The following is a 20,985-nucleotide window of genomic DNA, read 5'->3' on the forward strand; positions in this document are numbered from 1 at the left end:
TCCATATTATTAGTGTTTAACCTAACCTCTTAACTAAAAAGGATGTATTTCTGTCATGAAAACCTCGCTAAATATAATAAACAAACACTGAGATTATCCGGTTGTGTATTAACTACATGATAATTAACTTGTGATGGTCAAGCTGATGTCAGAGCCACACCTCTGAGCTGGATTGCAAAGCAGCATTACAGCTTTAAAAGGTTGGGTGACTCCCACTTGAACCGACCCACTTCAACAAACCCTCTCTACACACTTCCCCTCTCACTCTGAAACAACACATGGAAATGGAGGGCCAAGTGGAAAGCCAGAAGAGACGCGGAGTGAGCAAAGAAGATTTAATATGTAAGATAAACCAGATTTTCTTTTACTGTCTTTTCTTCTGAGCTTAAATGTTTCACACTTGTGTTTAATTATACATTTTTAAGTGAACCAAAACCAAAACCAAAACCAGACTTGTTTAAGGCTTAAATCAACAAAGGGGTAGTTTGCCTTTCCCTGAAGCATGAGTTGAATGCACATTGTCATTATATTGTTAGCTATGTAAGCAGCAGTGTATTGTATGTGCGATGCATACATTGGAGCTCACCTGTGCGAGGCAGGGGCAAAGTAGAACTCCATCGTCATAGCAACATAAATCACATGTCACCAAGATAAGAGTTACAAAAGCATGTGACTGAGTGTTTATGTGTGCTACCCTTCAATTGTGTGTGTGTGTGTGTGTGTGTGTGGGGGGGGGGGTGTGGGGTGTGTGTGTGTGTGTGTGTGTGTGTGTGTGTGTGTGTGTGTGTGTGTGTGTGTGTGTGTGTGTGTGTGTGTAGCCATATGTGAAGTCAGGCAAGAGCTGTCATGTCACGCAGTTGGCTTCTGTGTAATGCCCATCAGTTGTGTGGCTGATAATGGCTCCTTTCACATCATATCATCTTCCAGCATAATCATTTTCCAAGTCTCTATTATCAACAACCAGTTTGACGGGATCGGGTTACATAGAGTGCTGTGTACACTTCAACCTCTTTCACTGAGGTGACGGATAAATCATTTGTGTATAATTCCAATTAAAATGTCTTCCATCAAAACACATTGTGAGGATTGCCACAGTGAAAGTTATCATTATATTGCAGCAATCATCATAAGTTACTTTTCACCAAATACCACATTACGATCGATCATGTGGATCAGTCTAAATGCATTGCAATGCTCTCTAACGCGCCCTAATGCTTGCAACATTTCCTTTAGTTCTATCACAGAAAACTGAATTTCCTGTGGTTTGACCTAAAAGGACAGTTACAGTAAATGGTACACACAACAATGTCAGGAAATGAAAACTAGACGGACAACCATGAAGCTGGCCAGGAATGCATACTGATTAGAATATAATCAGCCATTTCTGACTTTGATGTGCTGACGTATGGACCATAGAGACATATTTGACTCTGTGTGACTATGTCCAAATGAAAGCTGTTGTGTCTAAAAACATGAGGTTAACCATGTGACCATGAGGGATTCTATGTATAATTTAATTGTTCTCAGATAAAGACTAAACTGTACCACTTTACAATAAGACTACCCTTATAAAGGATTCATAAAGGGTTTCTAATTCGGTTATTAATTAGGTTGTAAACACTTTATTAATCCTTAAGAACCAGTTCTAACATAAACATCAACACAGGCTCACTATTTGGCATGAGATGACTAAGCCTTATATTGGCTACCTAGCTTACTTCGTCTTCTTCATCAGCCAGCATCCTTGGTATCTGTTGTTCACTGAGTTGATTCCCCCCCTTCCATCTAGATGTTTCTTGGCTTCTCTTTATGACCATTTATTAAAGAGTTACTACCATTTATAATTTGGCTTAGCAGTACAGATAAATGTGGGCTCACTATTTGGCAAGCAACCGGTCACAGTTGCCCTGTTTATCTCATGTCTTATAAAAGCTTATTAAGGATTTATAAAGTGTTCACAACCTAATTAATAAATTATTGGCAAACTATTCGTAAAGCCTTTATAAGAGTACTCTTATTGTAAAGTGGTACCGACTACACAAATAGCTGGAAACTAGGAAGTGGTACAGACCTTTCCCTCCTTTATTACAGAAGCACTACCCCATGATCAGGTTTCACTGGTAAACATTTCACTGATTGCACTCTTTGTGTGAGAGTTCCTCTGTATGTAAACCTCGTCCATCAGTGTAAGATCTTGAAAACGGATCCATTAATGGTGGTTAAAACTATGAGGGGTTTGAGTGCAATACAGATATAATAGTTTGCAGAATGTTGTGTCATTAGCTAAGGGGTAAACGCTTTCCTTATCAAAACACAACACTTCCACGTGATTTCAAACTTGGATTTTTAAGGCAGATGTTGATATATCCACTCTCCATATTCCTTCATGGTAAATGGACTGTATTCATATAGCGCTTTATCCAGTCTTTACATACTACATGTCATTCACCCATTCACACCCATTCATACAGAGCAGTGTACCTTACTCTAGGAACTAACATTCACACACATTCACACACCGTTGGCCATGCCATCGGGGGCAACTCAGGGTTAAGTATCTTGCTCAAGTATACATCAACATGTTGACTGTACTGTACGGACTGGGATTGAACCCACAACCTTCTGGTTGAAAAACGTCCGCACTCCCTCGCAGCCACAGTCGCCCCTTCATCCTTCTCTTTCTTGACACAAGCCTGTTCAGTTCTCTAAATTTGCATTTCCTTTATTTTCATTTCATGTTTGTTTTTGGGGTTTTCACAGTTGTGTCAACACACACTGTCCCTTTCTCTCTATAGCTGAACGGACAGGATCTTTGGGATGCATTGGTTGGTTCCTGGTCATTCTCTCTGGCTTTTTCACAATACTCCTCAGTCCCTTCACCATCTGGTTTTGCCTGAAGGTGAGTAAGCTACTGTAAATTAACGTTGTTGCCTTTCAAGTGTGAACTGCTAACGCTGTGCTGTCCCTGCTGGTGTTTTTGCAGATTGTCAAGGAGTATGAGCGCGCTGTCATCTTCAGACTGGGCCGTATCCCAGACAAGAAGGCTAAGGGACCAGGTAGGAAAACTTACAATTTAAATGTGAATTATTTCTTTTTGGCTAAAAAAAAGAATCTGTTAATTGTATCAAATATATTATTAGCCAATGTAACCGAGAGCCATGTTTGTTTGAACCTGTAGGGACTTTTGACAACCTCTTTTTTTTTTTTAATAATTATAAAAAAAATAAATAAATAAGGGTTACATTTCATATTGATGCAAAATAGTAAATTGATGTTTTTTTTTACAGGGGTTTTCTTTATTTTGCCGTGCACTGATGACATTGTGAAAGTGGATTTGCGAACAGTTTCATTTGACATCCCACCACAAGAGGTAGGGTTTGGCACATTGAAAAACAAATTCAATATTTCAAATCTTCAGGCTTAAAAACATGTCATGTTTCCCCGCTCTAGATCCTGACCAAGGACTCGGTTACAGTATCTGTGGACGGAGTAGTGTACTTCCGGGTCAGTGACCCCATCGCCTCTGTGGCCAACGTTGCTAATGCTGACTTCGCCACCCGTCTGCTGGCTCAAACCACCCTCAGAAATGTCCTGGGGACTAAGAATCTGGCTGAGCTCCTGTCCGACCGTGAGGGCATCGCTCACAGCATGCAGGTACAGGAAACTCTCCAGAAATCATAATGTGGACTGAACAAAGTGTTTTCATTTGTTTTTGCTGTATCTCTCTCAGAGATGGCACAAGTACACACATCCTTTACTCAAGTAGAAGTACAGATACTCGTGATTAAAAATACTCAACTTCTTACTGACTAAACTTCTTTACCCAAGTAAAAGTAAAGAAGTATGGGCTTTGAAATCTACTTCAGTAAAAAGTACCCATAACTAGCAGCTGTTTTAAAGAGTACCTGACCTCCCTTTATATTAAGAGAACAATAATGTCATTGTTAGTTAATGAATGTTTCCATGCTGAACAACGGCAACATGACAACGTTTTCATTGGTCCCTCTTCTTTAGAGAAGACCAGGAAATGATGGATACACGGATCGTGTTCAAATCAATAGTCACGCAATGACTCTAAATAATAATGATCACGCCACCAAACACAGATTAAAACCTGTAACAAACCTGTTTTGAAAATGTAAGAAGTAGAAAGTACAGGTATTTGTGTTCAAAATGTAAGAAGTAAAAGTAAAAAGTCGTCAGAAAAATAAGTGGTGGAGTAAAGTACTGATACCAGAAAAATGTACTTAAGTAGAGTAATGTACTCCACTACTTCCCACCTCTGATCTCTCTAAGGAGGGCACAATTGTGAGAGACATTTCTTCAGCTAATTTTCCTTGATTATTCATCTCTGATGGAAAGCTCTTTGTTTAATTTTTTGGACAGTATGGAAAAATCACTAAATCAATTCCATTGTAAGCTGCAGTTTTGAGCTCTGTCTGTGTTTTTCAGGCCAATTTGGATGAAGCCACAGACGACTGGGGCATCAAGGTGGAGCGCGTGGAGATTAAAGACGTGAAGCTGCCCCATCAGCTGCAGAGAGCCATGGCAGCAGAAGCAGAGGCTACACGAGAGGCCAGAGCTAAGGTCGGGTCACATCGCACGACACATAGCCAGTTTTATATGATTCCCTGTAAAACCCAATGTGCATTATGTTGTATTATTATATTTTAGGTTTTCGCTTTAAAGGTCACCTATTATGCAAAATCCACTTGTTCATGTCTCTTATACATCAACATGTATCCCCTCTGCATTAAGACATTCTGAAAGTTTTAGGAAAAAAGATTCTCTCTCTTCTTGTCCTGATCCATTTCTATAAAAACCTGTCTGAAAATGAGCTGATCAGATTTTGTCCACTTTATGATGTCATAACGATTTTTTGGCTTGTGTAACCATTAGCCAATCACCAACCAAGGTAACCCCCCCTTTTCACCTGAATAATATAATATAAGACCTATAATATATTGATGAAAAACTCTACAATAGATGACCTTTAAGGATAGTTCATTTAAATGCCATACTAATCTCTCTTACTTGATCAACGTCCAGGTGATCGCAGCAGAGGGTGAGATGAATGCGTCCCGGGCCCTGAAGGAGGCGTCCCTGGTGATCTCAGAGTCTCCGTCAGGCCTGCAGCTCCGCTACCTGCAGACTCTCAACACCATCGCAGCAGAGAAGAACTCCACCATCATCTTCCCCCTGCCCATGGATATGTTGACTCCCTTCCTGCGAAAGTGACACCTCAGTTTGCCCAACCTCTTAAACATGTGACACTCTTTGTAAAATAAACAGTCAGTATAGAAATGGCTATTTATGCATGGTTGACATTTTATTCAGACTCATCATAAAAAAACCTTTGTGGTTTAAATAGTCAAGCTGTGATCAGGCATGGCCTAGTAACTTTTTTATAAATGTCAGAGTTGTCTGAAAAAAGTTGACATGTTATTGACTAAATGTATTCTGAAAACGATGTGTGTTGCTTAAACTATAATAAATGTGTCTGATTCATATTATATGATGTTGTGTTGGTCAATTGCATATTTTGATACTGACTACATGGAATATACTTCAAACTTACAGTTGAGGCTTTATTCACAATCAAAATGCTTACATCTTAAATCCCTGATATGATGTCTGCGATATTAGTCTACTTTATGTTATACTTTTTGCTTTCCAACAGCATATTTTAGTTAACTTTAGAATGTGTGAGAAATATAAGAAAATCATTTTATCTGTGTTTTTTTAAAAAGAAATGAGGTTAAATTGTTAACATAGGTTCAGGAGCACGGCCACGCCTAAAACTCTGCCTTGAACCACGGCCACCCCTATTTATATCCGGCAAAACTTCCAGCCACTGCTTGTCTCCATCCTTTCAACCCACCCTCCCTCTCCCTTCTACCCATACAGTTCCCCTTCCGACTCACACCGAGCGATACATCCATCCATCCCTTATTCCCTCCCTCCCCTCAACATCCCTCCATCCCTTCATCCCTACAGCCCTCCATCCCTTATCCCTACATCCATCATCCCTACAGCCCTCCATCTCTCCATACCTCATCCCTCCATCCCTCCACCCCTCATCCCTACATCCCTCATCCCTCATCCCTACAGCCCTCCATCCCTCATCCCTCCATCCCTCATCCCTACAGCCCTCCATCCCTCCACCCCTCATCCCTACATCCCTACATCCCTCATCCCTCCATCCCTCATCCCTCCACCCCTCATCCCAACATCCCTCGTCCCTTCATCCCAACATCCCTCATCCCTACATCCCTCCCTACATCCCTCATCCCTACATCCCTTCATCCCAACATCCCTCATCCCTAAATCCCTCATCCCTACATCCCAACATCCCTCATCCCTACATCCCTCATCCCTCCATCCCTCATCCTTTCATCCCTCATCCCTACATCCCTACATCCCTACATCCCTCCATCCCTACATCCCTCATCCCAACATCCTCTGCCCGTCAACAGTTATATTTAAACTGTGCATACTTATATACTATATATACTAACATTTTAATTCCAGGTATTGTCTGGGGGCCCGTAATCAGCCCACGCAGATCATGCCGGAGACAGAACCCCCACTCTGAGTCTCCCACTGCACGGACCATAGCTCGTCCTCCCAGATCATCCCTTCACCCCCCTCATATCATTCACATGTTACTTCATAAACTTACAAACATCACACTGTTGTGGCGTGGTTCCTGCTAGTGAAAGTCGAAATAGCCACATATCCAATGTCTATAAGGGTAACACTAGCAAACTCTAAACCTATTAGTTTTGTCCAAGTACATGCTTGTGTTTTAGACCTGTCTTGAATATTTACAGTATGCTGTTTACTAGGACAATCCCTTGTATCCAGAATACATATAACACCTAATGAAATACAATTTAGAGCACGACTGATCTGTACGGTAAAGAAAAAAATCATTTTGGTTTTCTTGAATATCTTTTAATACTGTGTTCTCCCCAAAAAGTAGAAATCAAAGCATCAACACACTTCGTATACATTACATGTTGAACTATCTCATTCCCCGTCCTCCCGGCCTCCTACGCTACGGTTACATTTTGACACCACAGATGCAGAGGTAAAAAGAAGTGAAAGGGAGAACAAGAAACAGCAAAGACAGAAAAAACATGCTTCTATTACTTCGTTGGTGCACTAAGACACTACTCATGTCGTAAATGTATTTACATTCAAACATACAATCAGTGCCAAAACAAACTAATTCAGCAAACGTTGTCTCTGGACCAAATGTACAAAGGTTAATTATATAGCTTACCTCCATAAATTCAATTTGTAGTGCTGAAAGTTGACAAGCCATGGGAATATTTGCTACGACAGCAGTTAAACATAAACACGGTCGTTTTAATCCCTGATGGATAAGGTAAATTACCCATGTTTCTTGTGGGGAGGCTCTACAAGTGCTACATATTAAATGGCTGCTACATAGTGGTCGGGCGAGAGTCCTTATATCAAATAAAATCACATGACTGACTCGAATAAAATGCAGTCATTACATTTTTTGACATTCAGCGCATAGTGAGACAGAAATGTCCACAGGACACATTGAAGGGTCATTACAATACCAGTTATTTGTTTAGTTATCATCATTCAAAGCTGAAATATTAAATTAATAAGAAATCTGTGACTTTACCCTGTCACTTGTAAACAATAGCTTCTGTTGCATTCTTGCAGCTTTGTTGAGCTTGACGTTACCTTTCAGAGGACCCTTAAGAATCCTTCAATGACGTAGGAGAACAGCATTTCTAAAAACATTTGAAAACACAGTGACTCTCTGACTGGTATATTTTTTTACAATTGATCGTTATTCAAAGACATTCTCAAAAATCATCAGTGTAGGTATAAAATAAGTGACAATCGAGATTTTCTCAAATCTTATGCTGTAATTGACATTCTTTCGTTTTAAGAGTATTCAAACCTGTGTACTTGTCATACAAAAAAATCTTGAGGATCCATGAAAAATATGTTTTCACGGCCGTCAAAAGTGCTGGTATAGCAATTAAAGATCCACAACACATAAACGTCATTCTCTACATGCTGGCAAGGTTACATTTACCCAACCTGTAACTTAACCCAAAAAACTGATAAACCCTAAACCATCCTCTAATTAGCATTGTTGCCATGACTGCCAACACAGATTTACCCTAATCCCTACAAACTGGCCTTGTTTATTTACAGGCTCAGTTTCATTTGTGTTCTGAACAGATTTGTTTGTTCATGTGCGATTAAATCACTGAGATAACACTGTGTAACACTGCAGTTCTGAATGCAAAAGCCAGAAGAGTAATTAGGACCCTGAGGGTACGTGAGTTAGTAGAGTATGTACAGGAGACAGCTATGACAAACTGTTTGCTATAAAATAATTTGTTTAATATTCCAAAGGCTGGTTTCTCTATAGTATTTCATATAAGAGGAAAATGATATTGAGTTTATAATGTTCTGTAGAGAAGTTATATAAAATAATTTCTAATCTAAATTTAGAAAGTAATTCCCTGAACAATATTTCTTGAAAAATATCAGTGTAGCCTGAACTTTATACTCAAAAGATAAAAAGAGTCATAGAGATAAAGAAACCAGTAGAGGTTATGAAGAGGTTGAGAAAGGGCGACACTAATCTTTGCCACACTAGTCATAAAAAGGTAAACAGAGAGTTAACCTGTGTTTTGTTTAACCTACATAGCTTATAGACATCATAAGACAGTCCCACCTATGTATGTGTGATGACAACAAGTTAGTACATCTCCTTCTTCCTCAGGTACATCACATATTCCACTTGTGTCCCATAGGTGATATTTTCAGATACAAACACTGTTCGTTTCCTCCACACCTCAAGCTTAATAAATAAACAGAGCAATAATCATTTTCACATTGAAACTGGAAGACCTTCACAGTACATGCTTGCCTAAGCAAAACACATGTAATAAATAAATAAGATATAAACATCACATTTTAAACAACATTTAAAACAGCAATTCCTGTGTTAGTTTTTCCTCCCTTCGTTTTGAGCTCCCTGGTAGCTATGTGTTTCAGTTGTAATTGTTGGTGCTGTTGAGCCACGGACAAAACAGACTGCACATTCCCGCTGAGGTAAATACAAAACGGCAGACGTAGTTTTTGCAAGTTGACCTGAGGGATCCCAAAAGAGAGTAGCTCATGTGACACGACGCTGTAGGAAGACCTGGCAAAAAGCAGATAAAATGGCTGGGGTTCCAGGTTTGGTCGTCCCACACAAGTAAAACTATCAGTGTTGAACTAACATCAAGATGTCAAATACACCTTGAGGCTGAAAATCATTGCTTTACAGACCAATTCTTTATCCTATAGTCCTTTGTGAAATCAAATCTTGGTCGTTCTCTGCCGGTGAAATAGCAGGACTGAGTATAAGGCGCTTTGTTGGGGGGAACATTTGGGAAACTTATCCCAATGACAGTATAGCTTATTTTCTATTGAGTATATTGTTTAAAACATCAGATTGTTGTGTTCTGGTGGCACGAGTGTGCTACTTTCCATCTGTACTGTTTCTGTGTTTACGGGACTGTGTAGGGAGGTTTCACTACATGTTGATCTGTGTCACTATCATACAGTATGTACAGTCTGCATTTCAAGACTTTGGATCTATACAAGCAGGCATTGGGGACAGAGAATGTATCAGTTTTCAATATTTATGTGTGTTAATGTTGTGTTTCACTTGATGGACAACACCAGCTGTCGAGAACTTCTTCGGGCTTTGCCCAGAATGTCACGAGACGACAAGAGACCACGCTGCTTCGTTTTTCTCCAACATGTAATTAATAAAATTTCACTCACATTCAAACATCATGGAAATAAAAGAGAAATTATGTAAATTAAATACAGACATGCGAGCTTATCTCTGAAAAGAGCCGACACAAGTGGCTGTGTTACAGCGATTGGGTGACACTCTGTGTGTGGGCGTGGCCGGGCCAGGGGAGTAATTCTGATTGGTCGCTGCCCTGTGAGTGGGTGTCCCTGGTCCAGGGGAGAGATTTTGATTGGCTCTGTGGGAGGGGGAGCAGTATTGAGCCTGCTGCTGACAGCCGTGGCAGTGGGTGGGAGAGTCACAACCTGCGACAGGTGAGGAGGAAAAGAAAGAGGATGAGGGGACCGGGGAGGTGGAGAAGGAGCGGTGCAGAGGGGAGGAGGCGGGGGACATGAGGGGGCTGGTGTGCAGACGCCACAGAAGCTCGTCGTTGTTGCGACTAAGCCTCTTTTTCTCAGTGCTCTCCTTCTCAACCGAATCGTGGAGGTTAGCGTTCTCCTCTGACAGTTGCCTGCAGGGAAAACATCACAGAGAAAGTTAACAAATTCAGCCCATGAGCAAGGAAATTAAAAGGTATTACACTGTTTTTCATCACTATATTATAGGTCTCAGATATATACAAAACATGTCTCTGAAGTGTTTGGCTCGAAACACCAAACAGATCATCGCTGCATCCCATAAACCCCCCTGTTTCAGCCCTGTTTCAAAAGTGCTGATTCTCTGGCCGTTTCTCAATCGCGAGGATGCTTGCTTGGTAGCACATGTCTTCCGAGTCACTTGCTTCCGAAGCAAGGCAAGAATCCTTCCTGGCTTTCGGAAAACGAAGAGTGGAACAGGCTAGCAAGTGTGCAGGTGTGCGTCATATGAGAGGCCCCGCCTTACATTTTCCGCCACAGATTTGGGGAAATTGGTCAGTGCGCAGAGCATTGTGGGGATTTGAAGGACGCGAAATCTACCCATGTGCAGCCTCAACATTTCCCCCAAACCAAGGACGTGGCCTCGGTGGAATTCCAAGTATACTGGAGATTGGAACAGTCCTTCGGCGGCACTCGATGACGTAGCATCCTTGAAATATTGGCTTGGAAGCCAGTTTCCTCGAGATTGAGAAACGGCCACTGTCTGTTACTTTAGATGAAAATAAGGAGCCCCTCCCCACAACCCTCTGAGAGATATTTGGTTAAAAAGAACACAATGGTGCTCTATGAAGAGATTCAGGTGATAAGGTGCGTGTGTGTGTTTGTGTGGGGGGATTACCTTGGTTGGTGATTGGCTAATCACTTATGACATCATAAAGTGGCCAAAATCTGATCAACTCATTTTCAGACAGGTTTTTATAGAAATGGATCAGGACAAAAAGAGAGCTAATCTTTTTTCCTGAAACTTTCAGAATCTCTTTACACAGAGGGGACACATGTTGATGTAGAAGAGACGTGAACAAGTGGATTTTGCATAGTAGGTGACCTTTAAAAAGAGACAGACTAAATGTATGGGATGAAGAGTCAGAATGTGTCTCACCGGGAGACGCTTCGGTTATTGTCAATACGAGCCTTGAGATCTTCGTTCTGCTGCTGTAGAACCTGCACCTTCTCCTCAAGGAACACGTTCTTTTGGGCCTGCTCAAAAGTAGAATACAACCACAGTGTAATCTTCATTCACTATACCGCCATGCGCATGAGTGTGTTGAGTTTTCTGAGCCTACCACTTTCTCCAGGTCCGAGATCTTTTTCTCTTGCTGGTGGATCTGCTGGTTCTTCATTTCCACAACCTCCTTTAAGCTCTTTAGGTCTTGCTGAATGTGTTGGTATGGAGCCAAAGCATCCTGTAACAGACAAACAAATCACAGGAATAAGATAAAGATGAAATGGTGTTTAGAAGTATTGCAGTGCCTTTGAATTTCCCAAAGCCTGTGGTGAACTCACAACTATCTGTTCGTCTGTGCTCCTCCTCAAAGCTTCCTCAAAGCGTTTGGCTTTGTTCTTCAGAGTTTCGTTTTGAAATGTGAGGGTATCCACTTGATCCTGAAAAAGCATCCAAACACAATAACAAACACGGCCTAGAATACAGCAACCAAAAAAAGAAAAACCCAGACAAACAAACCTGTAGAGCAAGCCGGAGTTTCTCAAAATCCTCCTCTAGAAGCATCTTCTGTTGCTCATGAGCTTTTCTTAAGTCTGCACAGATTCAGAATAATAAAAAGAGATTCAACGTTTCAAGCAATGCTCACTCCTTTACAGAAAAGAAACGCAGTTATTTTGTTTCCTCCTTCCCCCATCTTGTGATTCTCTCTTCATTCTTAACTACACTTTATTTTGCTCTCAATATTATTATTATTATTATTTTTGTTTAAACGGGCTCTAAAATCTCACCTCTCATGGTGCGGGCGTGCTCCTCGTGCAGCGTTGCCATGGTGATGTTATGCATGTCTCTGAGCTCTTGAACAGCTGCCTGGTGGTTGACAGTTATTTCCTCCACCTAAAACACACACGTACACTCACTGATCAGATTTCACGTCAAGGGTAAAAGAAAAGTCTCCCCCGTGATGCCTTTCTTTCTGTCACCTGTTCTTGTTGCTGAGTCCTCAGCTCCTCCATCTCCGAGCGATGCTCCTCCTTCAGGTGTTCGGCCTCAGCTGAGTGACCCTTCCTGAGCCCCTCCTCCACGGCGGCGAGCTCGGCCTCCTGCTGCAGCTGCAGCTCAGTCAGCTCTCGCTCAAACGCCTCCTCCAGTGCCGTCTTCTCCCGGTGGAGTCTCTCCCAGCGCGCTGAGTTGGACGCTGTGTAGGAAGCAGAGAATCTCTAATGATGTTTTCTTATGAGAGAGGGCCGAATGAAGCACTTCAACGGTACACAACTGACTACTACTACTAAACAAGGTAATGTCACTTTCATTTAAAATGTGGGATTTAACAAGATTAAAATACAAGAATCAACATGATGTTAACCTAATTTATATTTTATTGATGGTAGCCATATCATTTATAAATCTCTTTAGAATAAACAAAGCAGAATTCAATTGGTAGTCTTTCAAACTTTGTCAAAACAAATCCCCTGGTGTTAGTGATATTGGAAACACCTGTGTGGTTCTCATTTATTTAGTTAAATGTTGGTTTTCTTTTCACTCACCCATTTCCTCTCGGATCATTTTCATTTCCAAGGACAATTTTCTTTGATTTTCTTTTGTGGTTTTATTCTGAAAAAAAGGATATACAACATGTTCGCAAAGTGTACCATCTATGCAATTAATTCTGGAGAGTGGATGCTGTTGTTCCCCCCTTTTTGTTCTCTCTCTCTCTCTCTCTCTCCTCACTGCACAGGTGTTCCTGATCTCCAATTTTCCCCAGTTTAAAAAAAGAAAGGCTGGAGGAGAAGGAGCTGTCTCTCTGTTGCCTGACACTGAAGTCATTTAGCCTTAGTTTTGGATTTTTATTGTGTAATGTCTTTTTGTTATGCAATTTCCTTTTAGTTTGTGGGGGGGGGGCGTTCTGTGTCCTACAGCCCAGGCTTCCGCCATCCTTTTGTTCTTTTTGGCCGGACAGACTTGTGTCATCTGAGTTGAATTAAATAATGTCAGAACAATCTTATTGTTGTAAACTCTCATCAGGTTTTGCATTTTAAATACATTTTTGCAGGTCACAACCTAAGGCACAAATGTTGTTTTTATGCTGTGGCCATAGCATATCCCAGATCCTCCATACAAAAAGACATGACTAAATAAACAGCGAAATCCTAAATTAAGTGGAAATGACTGCTGCAGTTTCAGGCAACAGAAAGACAGCTCCTTCCTTTTGTACTAGTAATCAGTGGAGATCAGGAACACCTGAGCAGAGCAGATCAGGTGTTCCTGCAGTGAGGAGAGAGAACAGAAAGTCAGTGATTAAAATAAATAAACTCGTGCATATACTGCCTTCTGTCGTCTAAGGCCATACAGTAGCTGTTGAGTCTGAGGAATACCAGCAGAGGGAGCTCAAACCTACACAGACCTGCACTTCAACCAATCCTGCCTCATATGAATCTGCATTGTGGGCTGGTGGTTGCATCAACCAGACAATGACCATAAAAAAGGCAGACAGTCGTTGGGCTGTCTGGAAGCAGTATTACAGTTATCACACCTTAGAGGCGTAATCCTTCCATTAGACACATAAAGCTGGATGAAACCAGCTCAGTGACACACTGAACTCTGGAGGACCCTTCCCACAGTCATTCTACTTCATAGTGCTGCTCGTGGACCCTGCTGTGAATCTCAACTGACCTCATGTTAAATACTGCATGTGTTCATGTATGTTTGAGTATGTGTTTCCTGTGATCCGCTCTGAGGAAGACGAAAGGTTTAGGCACTAATCTACATAGTTAACAGAGTCACATTCAGACCAGGTAATTAAGAGGTTCGATTTTAAGCGAAATAGAAACATTATTATGGTGATTATGATATCTACTTCTCACTAAGGAGTAATTTGCCATTTTAGGCCAATAAATAATTTAATAAAAGATGTGATTTCAAAACATTGCAGGTACCTTGAGGCAGTAATGCTGAGTGGTGATGATGAAGGCTTCTAGACCCAAGGAAGTCTTCTTCAGTTCTTCTCTCAGAGCTCCCAGCTGCTTCTCCTGCTGCGCACAGCGTCCCTGCAGCCTCTGAACCTGAACAAAAATAATAAAGTAGAATGCAACGCTGCAAACGCCAAGCGGAGTTTCACAAGTTCTCAGTTACTGACCTCCTCCCTTTCCTTTTCTTTTTCTCTCTCCTCTGCTTGTCTTTCTCTCTCTTTCTGTTGAGCCTCCTCTTTCTCTCTCTGCAGGCTCTCCTGCTGTTCCTGCTGCGGCCTGAGGGGGGCCACGCGGAGAGGGGACCCCGGGGGAGCTGACCCCCGCACGGCTGCTGCGGGCCGCTGCCCAGACTGGACTGTGGGGAGGGAAAAAACAAACATAGAAAATTGAATGAAGTAAGAAATCTGTCTGCAAGAGCATGTTGGGATTGTTTTTCTATTCAAATCAGATAATATATCTCCCATATGTCATGAATTAGTCATGTTCTAATTCTAAAATCTAACCAGCATCTAATAATTCAATTGATGGGCATTAAATCAGAGGACATTTGACCTGACCTATTGCTAATGACTGTTCTCACATGATAAATGATAGCAGGTTAATTGAATCTTTTCTACAGAGCAAGCCTTTGGGGTAATTCTCAGTCTGCTGTTCCTCATGATGGACCACCTACTCTTGCCATGAATGCGATCATTATCAAGCGATGATTGAGCTGCGGCGTGTAATAATGTATAGACACTGTTCATTATATACATGCAATGTTGCACTATTTGTGTGTAATTGTAGAAAAACATTAGCACATATAAGTAAAGGCCCTTAATGATGGAGGTCATTTAAAGGCTAGTCAAACACAAACACGTTAAAGCCATTTTCCTTCGGAGGAGGCCCCACCATTAAGCTGCAGTTGACATACAGGCGGGCCTATTCACCTCTGTGCGAGTCACCTTGTCTTGTAGTGTGAGCACATACTATAGCCTGCGGAGATACAGAGCTTCACCCGGGTAGAGGAAATGATTTCAAAATGTACCGTCTGTTTGTTCACACAGACTGAAAACGAGCCTGTGTGTGTGAGAGTGTCTGCACACACAATATCAGAACCTCTGCAGCTCAGCATCACCTGCCTGAACCGTATCGTTCAGGCCTATTGAAGCATGAGGCGTGGTCTCCATGACAACGTGAGGCTGCGCTTGGGGTGCAGGGTCCCAGGTAATGAGTGAAAGATCGCTTAGAGGGAGAGGTGGGGGGATACTATGGGAGGAGCGCTATAGGCAACGGGTGGGGGGATACTATGGGAGGAGCGCTATGGGCAACGGGTGGGGGGATAATATGGGAGGAGCGCTATGGGCAACGGGTGAGTGGAGAGACAAAGAATTGAGTAATAAATGGGGGTATGTTGGTATACCTGAAGGTATGTTGGGTGTTTAAAGCCATATTTATAGAAAAGAGAAGAGCTTAAAATACACATACTTGCAAGTACATGCGTGACGGTAAAACAAAAAATGTGAGCATTTTGCAAAAAAAAATCATAACCACGAAAAGACATAAAAAAGATGCATTGTCATAAAACCAGGCTTGCTGTTTTTTAATGTGCTCAACTCCTACTATAAGCAACTGTTTCAATAACACACACACACACACACACACACACACACACACACACACACACACACACACACACACACACACACACACACACACACACACACACACACACACACACACACACACACACACACACACACACACACACACACACACACACACACACACACACACACACACACACACACACACACACACACACACACACACACACACACACACAGATCTGTATGTTCTACCTGAAAGGTTAGGGAGAGTTGAGTGAATACTAAATGAGTGTTTGTGACTGAGTGCGAGGGCAGCATGCAGATAACAGACGGTTTGATGAAGGAGTATTAATGATGCGAGAAACAATGGGAAAAGGCGATGGCAGTCCTTGTGTGGTGGAGAGAGCAGTGTGTGTGTGTGTGTGTGTGTGTGTGTGTGTGTGTGTGTGTGTGTGTGTGTGTGTGTGTGTGTGTGTGTGTGTGTGTGTGTGTGTGTGTGTGTGTGTGTGTGTGTGTGTGTGTGTGTGAGTAGATGTGTCTGTTCCTGCAGGGTGTGGTTACAGGGTTATTCAGGGTTATACACTGTCCAGATTAGCTTCAAGAAAGAGTGTCAATTTCACTTTCAATCCCTATCAAATCTTCCTAAACAACAGTAAAAAACACAGTGCTGAGAGTCATAAGGAATACAATGTTTTTATGTTTGTGTGGGAGGAAAAAAGGTCCAGCAAAAGATGCAGCAAAGAAGAGTGAAAAGTAACAGCTTGAGAGAAAAGAGAGAGGTGACGCCTGAGGAGATGTGTTTCAACTCTTCAAGGAAAGATGGGGAGGCCCTCTACAATCCTGTAAGAAATTGATTTTACCACTGCCGAGCCAAGAGGAATAAAGGTGCAGACTGCATGGACTAAAGTAAAGACATTTGAAATGGATGCAAGCTGCTTCTGGGTGTGGCTTCAGGAAAGGCTTGGGAAGATGGACAGGTGGACTGGAAGAACAGGATAAGACGCATGTGTGTGCATTTTGTTTGATATGTATTCCTTAAAGACTCACCCGGGGACTGAGGTTTGGGAGGAACCACCGCCAGCCTCTTTGGGGAGGAGGGGAGAGAACGAGTGACCTCTGAACTCCGCTGAAACTCCTTCCTGACAACTGTCAATCAAAGCCAGAACAGACGGCAACGTAAATACAGCAGTGACATCTTAAAACGCTACCTTACATTTAACATGTTGTCAATCAAACTTCCACCGACACAAAATGCAGCAAACCAGCCATCATACCCCGCCGACTCCTTGCTCTCTTTTCAGTTTATTTTGCTGCTTTTTCCCCTCTCCTAACTTTTCCCAATCTTTCTGTTACTCTCCTGCTTTCATATTCAGCTATCTTCCCCCCCTGCTGCGTGGTATAACTATGTCCCCCGGGTCTCTGGGTCAAAGAGAAGTTGAGCATACTGGGGAAGATGTGTGCCCATCACATCCCTGCTCTCTATGACATTATACACTTTGCAGGAAAGACAGAGAGGGTGGGGTGTGTGGGAGTAGTGAAAATACCTGCAATTGAAGGAATGTGTTACCCAGGAGAGAGAAGCAGATGATAGTGAATAAAGAAAGGAGGTTTTAGAAGGTTAGCAGGGAATCTGTTGTGAAGCAGAGATGAGAGAAGGAGAGAGGCCTTGAAAAGGAACTAATTAGACCTATAATGGGAGAGAAGCCTCTGATCCTGAACAAATCCCCAAATAACCCTTGAGATATACTTTAGGCCTGCATAGACTGTGTTTCAGTGTGTGTGTCTTCACTCTTTACTGTGCATGTGTTACTGTGGTCTTGCTAACGTGGCTCTGAGTGTGACTAATTTCTGCCACCTAAACCCCAAAAGTACTCCTATGCCACCATACTGTTACTAAAACCCAGCAAGTGTCAACTGTCTCAAACGTTTTCTTGAATTGGTAGCGTACTTAAAACAAACACTTCTCCATTATGTTTTTGGACAATTTGTACTTGGGAGTGAGTACAAAGATTTGAAGCTGGGGTAAACAAAACATAAATTAACATGACTTCCAGCCACTCTAAAACGTTAGTCTGTTACAGTAACCAAATGTGAATTAACAATATTTTCCTATCTATTTGTAACAATTATCTCAGCAGTACTGATGTAAACAACATACGGTAGTTTGTTAAAGGTGGGGTAGGTAAGTTTGAGAAACCGGCTGGAGATACACTTTTTGTTATATTCCATGGAATGCTCTTAACATCCCGATAGCAATGAATATCTGAAGTGCTTTGACAAAAAATCCATAAAGAAATATCATCTGTGGAAGCCGTAGTACTGTAAAAAGCACGACCAATCATCTGAGCCGGCCCGGCTAAAATAACTGGATGGCCTACCTGCCTTTCAGACTTCCATCTGTGCACAAACTTATCTCGTGCCCTCATTGGTCATGTGCGCGTTCGTGTGTGTTGGAGGAGGGGCTCTGTAAGGAAGTGTCAGATTTTTTCCGGTTGTGTATTTTCAAATTCGAGCGCCCTCGAGCTGGTTTCTCCAGAATTACCAACCCCACCTTTAAGGGCTGATTAATAAAACAAGACTTATAGAACAAGCATGGCACTCTAACCCCCCTTCCCCCAATCCTGTTGCTTCGCCCCAATATCTGGCTAAACATGTGCCGTTTGTTCTTAATTTATTATGCCCTTTGCAAACAAAGAATAAACAGTATTCAACAGGACACACGTTTCTGTCAACTGATAGACATGTGTGCACTTGTCTAACAAACTGTGTGAGATTGTGCTGTATTGAGAAAGACAAACAACAATGGAATATAAAGAAAATATCAAAGTAGTGTCTGTGCACGACTTGCAGGTTGACAGGGACTCCTCATGTATTTCTCCATCAATAATTTACAGCACATTTAATGTCAGCTCGGGCCTACGGATACACAATGTGAGAGAGATGTTCTCTACTCTGTCTGCATACCCAGCGTGGGAAACACGTCGAGAACATCACAAGAATGATCTTCACACTGTTCTGCAGTCTAGAATCCATTTCGTTCTGTTTGTTTTCGATGTATTCAGCTCACACCGCAGCATAAAGCAGAGTTCTGTGTCTTTTATTCAATAAGCTGCTATACAAGTTTAAAGACGTGAGATAACTGTGAGTGAGAGAAGTGTGATACTACAGGGCCTCTGGTGTTCATTTCCATGTGTGAAGAATCCATATGTGTGAAAAGCATCACTGCCTGTGCGCCTCCTCGAGCAGAATGTGTCGCCATCGTCTACCAGGACAGTTGTGACGCCACAAGATCATACAAATGAATTAACAGCAACATTATTGACTGTGGGTATAATCTGGTTAATGTGTAGTGCTCGTGTTTAATGGTACTTCTTCTTCTAAATGGCCTAAATACAAAATGAAAGTCAATTCCACAATTTCATGTATCTAATGCAGTTCAACAGATTCTAAAAGTGATCTTGTAAGTGAAGTCAAGTGTTAACATGTTAGGTTAGTGCCTTGAAACATTTCCCAAAATGACCTTCAACAACCCCCCAAAAGCAGGGGCTTGTGCTCAGTTAGGTACTACACTGTATATTGAGGCAGAAAAGGGCGGGAAAATAAAGGTTTTTATTTGCAGGAAGAACACTGAATGCCTCTTCTGCCATGGATTTCTCACTATGCAGATATTTAACATTTGTATTTTTAACATTAACTAAGCAAGTTTTTCTTTGTTTTCCAAGTACCAAAAATAAAACATAATGTTTAATATTTACTTTTTGGAGACTATGATTTATTATAAATGAATATTCCTCTGCGTCTGAATACCAGTACATACATAATACATCATGTATGGTTTGCTGGATATTAAATAGTTTACCACATATGTGAAAACAGCATGTGACAAAAGGACACAATCTGTTGCTGGTGGGAAATGCTCTCTCTCTCTCAGATAGTATTTGCATAAAGGGGTGAGTTCCCTGCAAGTCCCCTGTATGATTACATTTCATTGTTCCTGCATGAACTTGGTATTCATTTATGTAAAAACTATGGTGACAAAATCTAACAGTGTAGAAAATGTTTAACAAACAAACTATGGCATTATTTGAACCAAGAATCTATCTTTATTCTGCTTCAAAGGTCTATTACCACACACATATATAGTGATAAATAGTGAAATGTATACCCCACAGTATATATACGTCATAATGTTTTACAATTAATCGTTGGGTTGTACTGCCGAAACTCCACTACACTCAGACTATTACCCTACTGTTGAACAGATGACTTGCAATATACACTTTTACATTTTTAAACACCATACATGACAGAAAGCCAAATTCATACCACCGCTGTACCATCCTTGAAAAACACAATTTTCTTGAGTTTTGACAATTTAAAAATCTTTTAAAAGTATGTGTTTTTTAATAAATGTTTACATGGACTGCCCCTCCCTTAGGGGAATTCATCAACAAAAACAAACTGGACGCTGCACTAGGTCAGAAACCAGACAAACCATAGACGGACCACCTTTGGACAAAATGTCCTCTCCATTAAAGGCAGCTCATTGTGGAATAGCCTCCCAACTGAGATACGGGATTGTCCCACTCTCAATAGCTTTAAAGGTCAACTAATGGTTGAGAAACAAACACACGTGCACTCACCGCTAAATGCACTTTAACTCAGGGGTATCTCCTCTTATCTTTCCTTGCACTTTATATGTCGTAGCTGCTTGTACTGCCATGTGGTAAATACTTGTGTATGCTGCTCATGCTCTTTTGCACTTTTTGCATATCATGTATTTTGTTTTTGCTATGTTTGTAAAATGTAATTTTCTTAAATGTTTTTATGTGAGGGACTGCGGATGGAAATGAGCTCAAAGCTAAATCTGGCACTGCTACGCTTGACACATTTGAATGTTTTAAGTGTTCATTACTGTGCATTGTCCCTGCCAAATAAACAATTAAATTAAATTAATTAATATATAAATGTTGTCACCTGTTGCTACCTCATCACTTTATATGTTCACTTACTCTTTAGAATGCTGCTACTTATTTCCATGAAT

At 41.4% G+C, this 20,985-nt stretch overlaps 2 protein-coding genes across 4 annotated transcripts in view; one reads left to right on the top strand and one right to left on the bottom strand.

The window, feature by feature from the left end:
- The first annotated feature begins 227 nt into the window (after positions 1–227).
- stoml3b (stomatin (EPB72)-like 3b) lies at positions 228–5,513 on the top strand. The gene is made up of 7 exons (XM_079651170.1): positions 228–342; positions 2,796–2,899; positions 2,984–3,056; positions 3,288–3,370; positions 3,451–3,654; positions 4,453–4,587; positions 5,050–5,513. The coding sequence occupies exons 1-7, from the start codon at positions 279–281 to the stop codon at positions 5,236–5,238; spliced, it is 852 nt and encodes a 283-aa protein (XP_079507296.1). The 5' UTR covers positions 228–278; the 3' UTR covers positions 5,239–5,513.
- Positions 5,514–9,792: 4,279 nt separating this feature from the next.
- mtus2a (microtubule associated tumor suppressor candidate 2a) overlaps positions 9,793–20,985 on the bottom strand; it is a 44,648-nt gene continuing 33,455 nt past the window's right edge. For 2 of the 3 annotated variants that reach the window (XM_079651544.1, XM_079651542.1), the window contains exons 6-16: positions 16,989–17,087; positions 14,520–14,707; positions 14,320–14,445; positions 12,931–12,997; positions 12,367–12,581; positions 12,175–12,280; positions 11,906–11,979; positions 11,728–11,826; positions 11,508–11,627; positions 11,324–11,424; positions 9,793–10,319 (exon numbers count right to left, since the gene is read on the bottom strand). In XM_079651544.1, the coding sequence (XP_079507670.1) occupies positions 9,896–10,319; positions 11,324–11,424; positions 11,508–11,627; positions 11,728–11,826; positions 11,906–11,979; positions 12,175–12,280; positions 12,367–12,581; positions 12,931–12,997; positions 14,320–14,445; positions 14,520–14,707; positions 16,989–17,087 (1,619 nt within the window). In that variant the 3' untranslated portion in view covers positions 9,793–9,895. The remainder of the gene's footprint in view (positions 10,320–11,323; positions 11,425–11,507; positions 11,628–11,727; positions 11,827–11,905; positions 11,980–12,174; positions 12,281–12,366; positions 12,582–12,930; positions 12,998–14,319; positions 14,446–14,519; positions 14,708–16,988; positions 17,088–20,985) is intronic. The other variant, XM_079651543.1, reaches the window with a different exon arrangement.

Source organism: Notothenia rossii, assembly GCF_949606895.1.
Source record: "Notothenia rossii genome assembly, chromosome: 9".
NCBI lineage: Eukaryota > Metazoa > Chordata > Actinopteri > Perciformes > Nototheniidae > Notothenia > Notothenia rossii.